Source organism: Zasmidium cellare, assembly GCF_010093935.1.
Source record: "Zasmidium cellare ATCC 36951 unplaced genomic scaffold M409scaffold_31, whole genome shotgun sequence".
NCBI lineage: Eukaryota > Fungi > Ascomycota > Dothideomycetes > Mycosphaerellales > Mycosphaerellaceae > Zasmidium > Zasmidium cellare.
In genome coordinates, this window is record NW_022986975.1 from 294,205 (window position 1) to 305,340 (window position 11,136).

The 11,136-nt window shown below is 53.7% G+C and overlaps 7 protein-coding genes across 7 annotated transcripts; 4 read left to right on the plus strand and 3 right to left on the minus strand.

Annotated features, from left to right (window-relative positions):
* Nucleotides 1–93: 93 nt before the first annotated feature.
* Nucleotides 94–1,359, plus strand: M409DRAFT_57608 (uncharacterized protein; the record flags this gene model as incomplete). Its single annotated transcript, XM_033813680.1, has 1 exon — nucleotides 94–1,359. The coding sequence occupies one exon, from the start codon at nucleotides 94–96 to the stop codon at nucleotides 1,357–1,359; it is 1,266 nt and encodes a 421-aa protein (XP_033664212.1).
* Nucleotides 1,360–1,808: 449 nt separating this feature from the next.
* On the minus strand, nucleotides 1,809–2,925 carry M409DRAFT_68596 (uncharacterized protein; the record flags this gene model as incomplete). The annotated part of the gene is made up of 3 exons (XM_033817910.1): nucleotides 1,809–2,187; nucleotides 2,260–2,807; nucleotides 2,866–2,925. 3 exons carry the CDS (start codon nucleotides 2,923–2,925, stop codon nucleotides 1,809–1,811), a joined length of 987 nt encoding a protein of 328 aa, XP_033664213.1.
* Nucleotides 2,926–4,428: 1,503 nt separating this feature from the next.
* Nucleotides 4,429–5,847, minus strand: M409DRAFT_26362 (uncharacterized protein; the record flags this gene model as incomplete). Its single annotated transcript, XM_033808078.1, has 1 exon — nucleotides 4,429–5,847. The coding sequence occupies one exon, from the start codon at nucleotides 5,845–5,847 to the stop codon at nucleotides 4,429–4,431; it is 1,419 nt and encodes a 472-aa protein (XP_033664214.1).
* Nucleotides 5,848–6,628: 781 nt separating this feature from the next.
* Nucleotides 6,629–7,306, plus strand: M409DRAFT_26363 (uncharacterized protein; the record flags this gene model as incomplete). Its single annotated transcript, XM_033808079.1, has 1 exon — nucleotides 6,629–7,306. One exon carries the CDS (start codon nucleotides 6,629–6,631, stop codon nucleotides 7,304–7,306), a length of 678 nt encoding a protein of 225 aa, XP_033664215.1.
* Nucleotides 7,307–7,773: 467 nt separating this feature from the next.
* Nucleotides 7,774–8,806, plus strand: M409DRAFT_26364 (uncharacterized protein; the record flags this gene model as incomplete). Its single annotated transcript, XM_033808080.1, has 3 exons — nucleotides 7,774–8,107; nucleotides 8,164–8,318; nucleotides 8,402–8,806. The coding sequence occupies 3 exons, from the start codon at nucleotides 7,774–7,776 to the stop codon at nucleotides 8,804–8,806; spliced, it is 894 nt and encodes a 297-aa protein (XP_033664216.1).
* Nucleotides 8,807–9,505: 699 nt separating this feature from the next.
* M409DRAFT_26365 (uncharacterized protein) lies at nucleotides 9,506–9,871 on the plus strand (the record flags this gene model as incomplete). Its single annotated transcript, XM_033808081.1, has 3 exons — nucleotides 9,506–9,565; nucleotides 9,617–9,701; nucleotides 9,756–9,871. The coding sequence occupies 3 exons, from the start codon at nucleotides 9,506–9,508 to the stop codon at nucleotides 9,869–9,871; spliced, it is 261 nt and encodes an 86-aa protein (XP_033664217.1).
* A 210-nt stretch (nucleotides 9,872–10,081) lies between these two features.
* Nucleotides 10,082–10,800, minus strand: M409DRAFT_26366 (uncharacterized protein; the record flags this gene model as incomplete). The annotated part of the gene is made up of 2 exons (XM_033808082.1): nucleotides 10,082–10,715; nucleotides 10,763–10,800. 2 exons carry the CDS (start codon nucleotides 10,798–10,800, stop codon nucleotides 10,082–10,084), a joined length of 672 nt encoding a protein of 223 aa, XP_033664218.1.
* Nucleotides 10,801–11,136: the final 336 nt, after the last annotated feature.

The following is an 11,136-nucleotide window of genomic DNA, read 5'->3' on the forward strand; positions in this document are numbered from 1 at the left end:
GAGACAGTCTATCGATCGAGCAGCATAGCCAGCCATCAACTTTCGGGGATAGAACCTGGAAATACGAAACTCACATCGCAGAGCTACCGCACCATGGACGCTGAGAGAATGCCTGTCACCTTCGCGCAGGAGCTCTGGGAGAGCGTTTACGCTGAATTCTCGGGGCGTACGCTCACGTACGAGGTGACGATTTCTAACGCCACTGCTCCGCCACAGGAGGCCCATGGCGGCAACGCTTTGAGTGAGGATGATTACCTTCCGGCTGCGGTTGGAGATGAGAGAGGAGGAGCGCTTTCGAAAGGTCAGGGTGTGAGTCAAGAGGGCTCACTTGGGGATAGTGGTTGCGACTATCCCCATCACATCAACTGCGACGAGGCCTCCAGCGAGGATGACTGGGCCCTAGTCAGGGGTAAGAGCGATGGGGATGGATCTGAAGATGATGTCGCCCGCTTCGAGCAGAACAAGCCAAGTGAAGGGCGCCCTCCCAGCGCCACTCTCCTCACCCTCCCCGTCGAACTCCACCTAGAGATCTTCTCCCATCTCACCGCGCACTACACCTCCACCAACAACATCACCCCGGTCGATATAGCCGGCCTCTCCGCGCCTCACACGCTCCCCTCGAAAGAACATCACCTCCCTAAATCCTACTCTTTCCTCCTCACAAACACCCTCACCCACGCGGACCTCATCATCGAGATCAACAAATCTCACCCCTTGATCTTCTACAACCTCTCCGATCTCCAGGCCTGGGTGAGGAACATGCGCAAAGCGACGCAGGTGATTCTCGATCTCGGCGATGTTTCCCCCAAGATCATGCGCAAAGCGCTCTATACGTTCCGAGACCTTCCTAAACTGGAGGCGATCGAGGTGAGATGTACACCGCGCAACCGCGAAGCGGTGTGCATCCCGCCGGGGTGGAAGGGGTTCCCGGCGTTGGAGAGAGCGACCATTACCGACCCCAAGCTGGAGGCGGAGCAAACGAGGGCGCACGTGGAGAACCAGGGCCTCCTCAAAACCACCATCCAGAAGATCAAGTCTCTCCGCGACGAACGCGACACCTTCACGCAAGACAGCCCACGGGTGAAGGAGAAAATCTCCCGCATCCCAGCGCCTCGACGGCGCGCTAACCCAGTGCATCAGCAGGCTCTTATTGAGCGCAGGATCGGCACGATCATGATGTACGCGATGGTCGCGATCGATCAGGAGCTGAAGAGGGCGCGGCTGGAGCGCGTTAGGTTGGAGACGGAGTTTCCGAAGCCGGAGTTTTGCGTGAGGTGTGCGCGGTTGGGATTTCAGGGGATGTTTTTGAAGGATGATGTGCGCTTGAGGAGGGAGGCGAGGGCGCTTGTGAAGAAGTAGAGGTCCGTCTCCGCCATGAGTTGATTGTCCAGGCCAGTGGCACTTCATCCAGGGACCTTGACGGGGCGGGATGAGTGGGGAGAGAGGGCGTAGTTTTGAGAACAAAGGTTTACGTCGGCGCCTGGAATGAGCAGAGATGGGTTGAGAGGATGGTGCCTTGTTCAGCGAGTTGGCAATTGCAACGATATCTCCATCTCAGCTAAGCTTCGGGCGTGCAGGCCAACAGAGCCTCGCTCAAGAGCATAGACGCCGCGATTTCAGGAGAGAAGTGTTTGTCTTTGAAGAGATATGTCTCATAATCAGAGACTTGAGATTGATCTATCGCATGAGCTACGCTATAAGAACCCCAAACAAATTCGAAACCTGCTGAACGACCATCGCTTTCGTGACTTTCATACCTTTTCAAAACCAAAGACAACCCAACACATCAGCCATTCATCTCATTCAATCTACAAAGTCCCAGCATCCTGCTGCGTCAAGCTCCACTGGAAGCTGCTGCCCACACCATAGGCAACGCCATTGCTGCTGGCGTTGATGTTGCCGGCATACGAGCTATCAATGTTCTTGTTGAACAGAGTGCAGTAAGTACCCCAAGCAAAGTTGCCCTTGTAGACATAGTACGAGTTGAACGAGTTGGCCGCCTGGTACGTCTTCAAGCCCTTGATCTGCGCATCAGCCCTGTTGGCGGAAGTCTGTGCAGTGGCGTAGAAGCCGCAGAGGGATGGATCATAAGGACCAGCGAAGAATTCGGAGCCGAGAGAAAACTGCCCAGCAAGGGTGATGGCTTTGTTGCCGAGGCCGGCAGAGAGGGAGAAGCCTGCTGGCACGCTCGGGGTGACGAAGGGGGTCTTGTCGTAGCCGTTGGAGGCGGCGATGACGACGCGGAATTATTCGCGGTACTGGCCGGTGCTGGTTGCGGAAGCCCGGCTAATGGAGGAGCCCCAGAGGGCACACTTGTAGTTGGTGGTGGACGGGGGGTTAGGGCAGTTTGGACCTGGGTCGAGGGAAGGGTCGCGCTCGACGTAGAGGTTGAAGGCGGTGCAGAGGTCGACGTTATTGCAGTAGTTGGCGCATTTGAAGACGTCGTACGAGGGGAGGATGTAGTAGGTGAGGTAGGAGTTTTGTTGGGTCGAGCCGTTCAGGTCGCGGAATTTCTCGATGTAGGGGAAGGGCGGGATGACGGAGTTGGCAAGGGCATGGAAGTAGAGGCTGTTGGAGAAGGCTTCTGGGGTGTCTGGCGAGACCTTGGGGCCGGCACCTGCTGGCTGAGGAGAGCAATCGCCACGCTTGACCTTGTTGGCGGCGGCGGCAGCAGAGGTTGGCTGGACATCATCCGTAGCAGAAGTGGCAGCAGCGGCGCTGTTGTAGGCGAGTGTAGATTGAGCAGTGGCACCGACTGGGGCGGCAGTGGTTGCTGGGAGAGGAGCTGCGTTGATCGCGGCGATGTTCTGTAGACGATTGTTAGAGGTGGTGCTTCCCACCGTTGTGATGTCTCTGTAAACATACCAATTGTTGTGCGGAGGCCAGGCCAGCCAGGGCCACGATAGGAGCGAAGGAGGTACGCATCTTGAGATGAAGATAGAAGACTGTCAAGTGTAGCGAGTGAAGAATGCACTGATGAGCCAGGGAATCATCATGTCTGACCTACCGGGCACGGCATCTTTATACCTACTGTAGGACGGACGACTTCTAGAAACAATAGTCGCAACTCACAGCCTTAGCTTTTCATCTGCGAAGCTCCAAGCAGTCTGCAGCATGGCGTAGTAGTGGCGGCAGCAGTAGTCCTTGTTCCAGCCAAGCAGCTTCAGCGAAAAGATAGAGGGCGCCGTCTCCCCTCCTAATGAAGCTAATCATCCAGAAGCTACAGTCCAGTTCTGGCCTTGGATAGGAGCGCGAAAACGTGGCTGAGAAAGGTAAGGTTCGATCCGATGTAGTGCTCGGTGTCACTATGTCCTCTGGGCTAGGAGCCGCCATGATGACGGCTGAGCGATCTGTGTTCGTAGACGCCGGAGGAGCGAAGCAGAGGACGTGAGAGATGTGGTCGGATCTGACTTGCGAGCGGATGTGGATGGTTTGCTGATTCTCCGCAGGAACGAGAGATGGACACCGGGGAACGATTCTCGCATCAACGGCAGCATGTGAAGCTGGTCTTCTGGAGGCAAAGTTGAAGCTGCTTCTGACGCTGCCGAAGGCGCCGAAAGAAGTCGACTTCTCCGTTTCAAGGTTGCCCAGCTCTTTGCGAGTCCAAAAGTTTGATGTGAGCTGCCTGATCGAGCGAAGACTGATCCTGCGCCATCCCAAAACGATCGGTTTCTCCTTTGCTCTCGCGCAATTGGCGCCATGTGGCTGCAGGTCGAGACACCGAATCGGCTGATCGCCAGGCACATTTGACTTTAAGGTTAAGAGTACCGTGATCCAGGTCCGTGGCCAGACAACCGTAGACCGAACCAAAGGCCTCTGTGTGTAAAGCGTGTAAAGTCGTCTTGACATTTGAAACAGTGGAAACACATGAACCTTGTCGTCCGTTGGCTGATAAATCCTGAATGTCTCAAACTACCTGCACTCCCTCTTGTCAAATCTTGCAATCTTTTGAAGCCCTCATCGGGCTCACTCACACTAAATGCTAGCGGGCTTCTCTGCACAGCCGCGGCCCAAGTGACTTCACGCGGCTCACCACCAATGTCTGCCAGTCTCATGGGCGTGCTGCGTGAGGCAGAGCTCTCTTGTGACTGCTGCAGTGTGACAGGCGATACGGAAACCGCCTTCACGACCGTGATAGGGCAAGGCGTCGAACTCTCGGAGCTGTGCCGAGCGATTGTATTCGATTCTGAGATCCAGTCTAGGGGCGTCATGCGAGAGCTCACTGCGCCGGCAGAGCATGAGCAAGTTGAGACGCCGGATCCAAGCCAGCGATGACACGGCTCTATCCCGACGTGCGGTGCCTGCAAGTCCAGAGCTATTTCGTTCGGCATCAGGTACCGTCCAATGAGCTGAGAAACTCTTTCCACGTCGAGCGTTTTTCACCCGTCCACAACAGTCGGCATGGTCAGAACGTGGCAGCCTGCCACATCAGAATCGTGGAGGTGGGCTGCCTCTCCAGGTACTCAATCGAAGAGGTACCGGTCCATTGCCTGTAAAGAACGCATTGATGTCATGTGGCTCCATCGTCCGACACCAGCTGACTCCATCGGGTTCGAAGAGAAAGTCTACCTCGATGCTCAAGTAAATATCTTCAGTCTTTAACTGCTCAAACAGCTCTTTCCAAGATTCGTTGGAGCTGTTGCAGTGAGATAGAGTGAGTGACTGTATCGTTCGGCGATGTTTCTTCAGCAAGTCGACCAGCTCCAAGGGTTCCACAATTCCTTGCATGAGGGATAGATTCTTCAAGCGAGGATAGTGAGCCTGTGTACCGATTGTCTTCATGACATTAGGCACTGGTAACTCAAAGTGAAGCTCTTCTAGATTCTCGGCCGACTGCAGAAGGCGAGTCAAGTGGCCTTGTTTCACCGTTCTGATGGCCGAAGCATGTCGGCCTTCCGCTAGGCCTGCACCTTCACAGCTCACCACAAGATTCAGCTTCCGAAGGTGTCGAGCGATAGCGATGAAGCGCTCGAGGTCGGCGCTCCGTTGCCGGAAAAAGTAATGAGAGATGCCAACCATGCTATTGTCCTCGCCCCATTTCGACGCAAACTGAGGCCGGATCTCGAAGCTTTCGATGGGCTTTTCAGTGTTCGATAGTGCTCGCAGAAGTATCAGCAACCCTCTCCAAGGGCGCTGAACATGGACGCATGAAGCATCTGTGAGCTCGTTCTTGTCCCACGCGTCGTGGTGGTAGTCCACAGTCATCATTTGCCGCAAGTCATCGTTCTTGGGCTCGGAATTGCTGCCTGCCTTGCGTACAGCCTTCCAGTTCACGGTCGGCGGGTAGGCAAAAGTCTTGAAAAGGCGTTCCTTGGGCCATAATCGAGCAGTTGGTGATTCTCCGTAGGACAGATCGTCCGGCGCGGGCATATAATGGTGGCGGCTCGACAAGACCACGCTCTTGAGTTTTTGGAGCTTTGGAAGAGCGGACAACAAGAGTCGCTCGTCCTTTCTCTTCCGACGGATGTGGTGATGAAGTTGTGCTTTCTCGAAGAACAGCCAGTACCCGTACTCGCCCTCTGTTCGAGGATAGAGGTCTGTGCACCAAGACCCCCACGACCCGAAATGCTTGGCCGTTTCCAAGTACTTCTTCTTCTCCATCAATGAATCGCAGTACGTCGTGTCGTCCCATATCAGCTCTTTGACCCCGCGACATATCAACGGGTTTCGAACGACCATACGAAAGATCTGCACGTCAAGCGGATGGGAAGACAGCCAGACGCGTGGGAACAGATGCGGCGCGCCCATCGCAGCACAGGAGCGACATGCCAGGCGGACGCTCTTGACATCCCGGATGGAGAGAGATTGCAAGATGTTATCCGAGATCTCGTTCGGAAGGCGATCCATGGTGATGAGCCTGGTCAAGAAACATCATGTCTTTCCTCGACGTTAAGAATCTCTGTCGCCTGCGAAATCCGCCGTGGCGCAGCTGTTCGCCTTCTCGCAGAGACATGAACGTCATTGGCGAAATGAACGTCGCTCAGGCGCCGACGCCGTACAGCCGCAGGACATGACCAACTCATGTAGCATCGACAAGCTATTGCATGGGGCCTTGCAAAGTATGTAGTGTCTTGACATACGTTTTCCCACGATCGCAAGTTCGGCTCGGTGGACTTGCCGCCGGCATCGTTGGAGTTGACCGATCCTCTTCATCAGAGTAGACACTTTCTGCCCTCTTCACAAATCCACAATATCGCCAATGCGTACCGTACGGATGGCCATATTGGGCCAAGGAGCTGTCGGTATACGCAAAGCTCAGTTGCTTCTTAAACGAAAAGAGCCACACCTCAAACTCTACAGTACAGATATTCGACTCGTGGCTATTTGCACTTCTTCGAAGGGACTCCATCGCGAAGAAGGCATCTCCTCGGAAGAAGTCGAGTCCTCGGCTCATCTGTAGGACCGACCTCCAGGGTCAGAATATCTGAAATCCCATGTTGGAGTGCCGGATGTACTGTTTGACTGCGGACCATCAGACTTTGACCGGAAACCTGAGCCTAGCTCTCTCCCCTACTACCACCTCATGCTGGGTACCGGGAAGGCAGTCATCGCCGTGTCGAAATCAGCTCTTGTCTCTCATGGGCCCGAATTAGCGATAATATGCAAGAGGAACGGTGGATGGATCGGGATGAGCGGTGCCACGGGGGCTGCACTTCCAGCATTAGACCTTCTACGAGGCAGTGTCTTGGGGTGTACGGTCACCAAAATTGAAGGCTGTCTCAATGCTACGACGAACTATGTTCTTGATGCCTTAATGCAAGGGTCTGCAGGAACCGAGACAGGTCAGATTCAGACTTTAGCAGATGCTGTCAAAGTCGCACAATCACAGGGATTCGCGGAGCGTGACGCATCTCGAGATATCGAGGAAATGGACAGCATGGCTAAGCTGGTCCTACTGGCCAACTTTGGGGTCTTCCGAACCCTGGACAGCGACAATGCTATCGATGAGGTGGAGACTTTCCGCATCGAAGACATTCAACGGAGCGGACTGAGCGAGATGAACGTGACACCGGACGTGGTCGCAAATTGGAGGGCAACATCGATGACTCCAAGACTCGTCAGCGGGCTGGAAAGTAGAGACACCGATGCATCTTCTGCATCATTGGGCAAATGGACTGCCAGCGTCTCGCTACAGACGTATCCCTCGTCACATCCATTTTCTTCACTTCAAGGAACGCTGAAAGGGATTCTAATCCACACGGAAGAGATGGGCGATATCTTTGCTTCGGCGTGTGGGTTGGAGCCTGAGGCGACTGCAGCGAGCGCCTTGAAGGATTTTCGAGTTTGGCTTCAGTCTAAACGGTAAAATGGTGTTCTAACAGCGAACCGACGACAATGGGAATCAGGGGCATGACAGGCCTTAGTCCTGCACTGTCAGCGACATTGCAGGTGAGTAATCTCGATGACTTTCGAAAGTATCGTCGTTCCCTGCTCTCTCCTCATCCACTGAACATGCCTTAAATATGATAATGTCTTCATTGACCAGGCGCTTGCGGAATCGAAAGGGCGATTGGCTTCGACTCACATGGGTCTACTGATGCAAGGGCCGGGAACCCCAGGCACAATTATCGTAGTCTCTTCGGTTGCCGAGCTCGACTAGTCGCTACTACATATCATTCGATAAAGCATACTGCGTACAAACTCCAGACTCCATGAACTGGTAGTGATGTGTTGCGAACGTGGAGGTCTCCAATACACACTCAAAAGTTCGTCCATCGTCGTCCAGGACCACGGCCCGCGGAAAGGTCTGCTCTTCCTACATCGACAAACCCAATGGCATTGGAGATACCGTTCAAATTCATTGACGTGACAAGACTTGACAATGAGGAGTCCGTCAAGTACGAGGTGCGAGCTCAGGCCGCCCTACATGGCTACTACGCTTGTGCAAAGAGACTGCAGGCTGTTGCCGACGCGAGTACTGGTCCTCAAGCTATCAGGCGAGCCGGCAAAGGAAAGAACAAGAGACAAGCCAACAGTACAGACAAGTCCGATGACAGACCAAGGGATAAGACTGGCTTCATCCCAGTAGAGTCTACGCTCTTGACTCCATACAGTCAGCCACCGGAACTGAGAGATCAAGACTGGATCGACTGTATACTGAATACGTGTGAGCAATGACCGCGATCAGTAGATACGAGTAAAAAGATTACTAAAGCAGCGCAGATTTCAACTTCATCATGCCGCCCAATTGGCTCGCATGTGATATGGATGCTAAAGTAGGATTCCCAGCGGGCACATTCGTCAACTGGTACGAGATGCCTCTCTACACAGAGTCTACATATCCCGGCAAACAACTGACCGCAGACTTTTGCCGCTTCGTAGAGTCCGCTTCAACTCAATGAGCGACCCTGCCATTTACTGTGTGCACGCCTGTGCCGCTGCGCTCACAACACTGCCCAAGGGCCGAGACTCTCTCCAAAAATTCCTCTGGCTCAAAGGGCATCTTTTGCGACAGATCAACATGGTCATTGCAGACCCGCAACGGAGGCTTGACAGTTTGGCTATCTTGGCCGTGCTCCATATGGCATGCTACGAGGTCTTCGCCGGGAATTTTTGCGTTGCAACGGAAGTGCATATTCCCGGACTGCGTCGTCTGTTGGCGCTCCAAGGGGGCGAGCAGGAGCTCGAGAAGAAGGTCCCGGCGTTTGTTATGGGGACTCGCAGGTGGCTCAGCGATGTTTTGACGCGATCATGCGGTTGCCAGCCTGTGATCTCTCCTCTCGGGGTGGATATTGGTGATGTCGCCGGGCAGATGAAGACGGCGTTCGACGACAAGCTGGGTATGGAGATTTACGGCGAGCGTTAGGAGGTCATTTTCGAGCCTGAGAGACTGCTTCAACACAATCTCAGCTGACGAGTCGACTGTGAAAGAGCAGAAAACGCCCAGCAATGCATATCAGGCGGAGGACGACGCGATCGTGTCTGGACGTTAGCTTCCAAGCCACGATCCAAATTCTTGGAGAAAGGCCATGTCCACGCAAAGGCCGCGTAAACGATCTCCTACCAAGACCGCCATCTCAACACCTGCCGCCTGACAAGGAAAAGCACCTTCGATCCCGAAAGCCCTCTGCACCTTCCAAAAACGGATCTTGCGATCGAAGTGAATTAAACTTCAAACTACGGCAAACACGTGGACTGAGCCACCAAATTCTCACCAACGACGAGCTGCTGGTCAACACTTGGCGCATTCGATCTTCTCACCCAGAGCCACTCATGTTCGAGAGAGATGGAGAGATGTGTTGTTGAAACGTGTGGTTGCTGCGCCACAGCTTGCTTTCGACGTCACTTCGTGATGTCATGGGGATGGCTCGTGTCGATCTTTCTTGTGACCAGGAGACATAAAAGAGAATCGCTCTTTGAGGTGTAGTTAGTCTCGCTACCAGATTTCTGAACTACGATCATCCTGGAAAATAAACAAGCTTAAGTTTTTGGTTAGTTGGATGTCAGTTGTGTTGTGTAAGGAACTCGTACTGACTGAGCTTCAGATTAAACAAACACCACAACCATGCCTATCGGAGAGCAAGACAAGGGTGCTGAGGGTGCCGCAAAGGGCGTCACTTCTACTGTACACATAACGACCCCAATCTCTCGTTGTCCAGTGCTAACAACTTCATAGCTCGGCAATGCCGCAGGAGGTGTGAGCCGCACAGTTGGAGGACTCGTTGGCACTGCAGGCCGTGGCCTCGGAGACACTATCAACAGTAAGTCGCCCGTTCGTACGTGTGGTGAGAAGTGGCCGCTAAAGGATTTGGCAGACACCACTGGCACCAAGCAGGTCGGTGATGGCCTTCAATCCGTCACTGGTGGTATCGAGGATGGCGCCACGAATGTTGGCAAGGGCGCTGAGAACGCTGGACAGTGGAAGAAGTAGTGATACCCTCGAATGCAGTTCATAAGTGTTCTGATTAGTTGACGAGATCAAGCAATGCTTTATCCATTATCCCACTTGCTCTTGCTTGACCTCATGCCTAGAGTCCGTGTCCCGCTGCAGTCTCCGTCAGCGTTATCACATGTCTGCTGTGTTGGTTGATGGCTTACTCGCTTCTGCAAGCCCTCTGCCTCATCAAATCGGGAATACACATCATGTCTCGCTCAGCTTCCTCTTCTTGGTACAGGTCATACCCTCCTCGTGGTGGTGGAACTGACAGACGTCGACCTTCGCATAGGCTTCCTTGTTCAGATTCATGCTCTTGTCCCAGTCCCACTTGAAGTGCAGTAAATCGCAGAGGGCCTCCTTTGGCCATTCCATGCCCTGCTCCTTCTTTAGAACATACATGCTACCAATGGCATGGATCGCAAAACGACGCAAGCCAGACGATGGTGCCGTGTTCTCGTAGATTATGTCAAGGCTAGTGGTGGGGACCATCCAAACCCTGATGATCTCGTTTCTGAACGTGTCAATGCAGACATTCATCAACAGCGGAATTTCTCGGCGGTCGGCAAAAATCCAGAGTTTGGCCAGGTCGGTGAAGGTTTCAGTCTTGGAAGTGTCGATCTCGACTGTACCGCGGTACAGCCACAAGACGAAGGTTGAGAATGTGTCCACCTCTTCCGTAGGTAGCTTGATAGCACCTTTTCGTGCTTCCTCGAAGTCGCCGTTGAGAGCCTTGTCGAAGTAGGCAGAGTAGAAGGAGAGGATGCCCTTGTGGAGTTTGAAGGTCTTGGCATTCGCGCCTTCGCCGACGATGATGTCGACTATCGTGTCGAACATTTTCCTGGTGCACTGGTCAGTCTTGCAAAGCTGGGGATAGTGTGCACATACTTCGAGGGATACTTGTCCGGCGTCGACGGCGGCGCCATGATGGCGGCCGAGTGCAAGATGTTGGCTGTTTGGTTGGTTGGTTGCGGTTTGTCGGTGTCGGTGTGGTGCGGTCGAGGAAGAAGGAGCAGTGCGGGCCGACACAAACGTCGTGGGCTGGCGTCGGCGCTGGCGCTGGCGCTAGCGTCCGGCTTGGCGTCACATGTGGCAGTCGCTACTTCCTCTTTCGTTCTAGGGGCTAGAGTGAGAGAGAAGTAAAACAGGAAGTAAAGTGAGATACCTGACTTGATGCATCACTTAACCTCTCACTTAGTACTTTACTTTACTTCTTCTTTTACTTTACTTCTTCTTTTACTTTACTTCTTCTTTTACTTTAC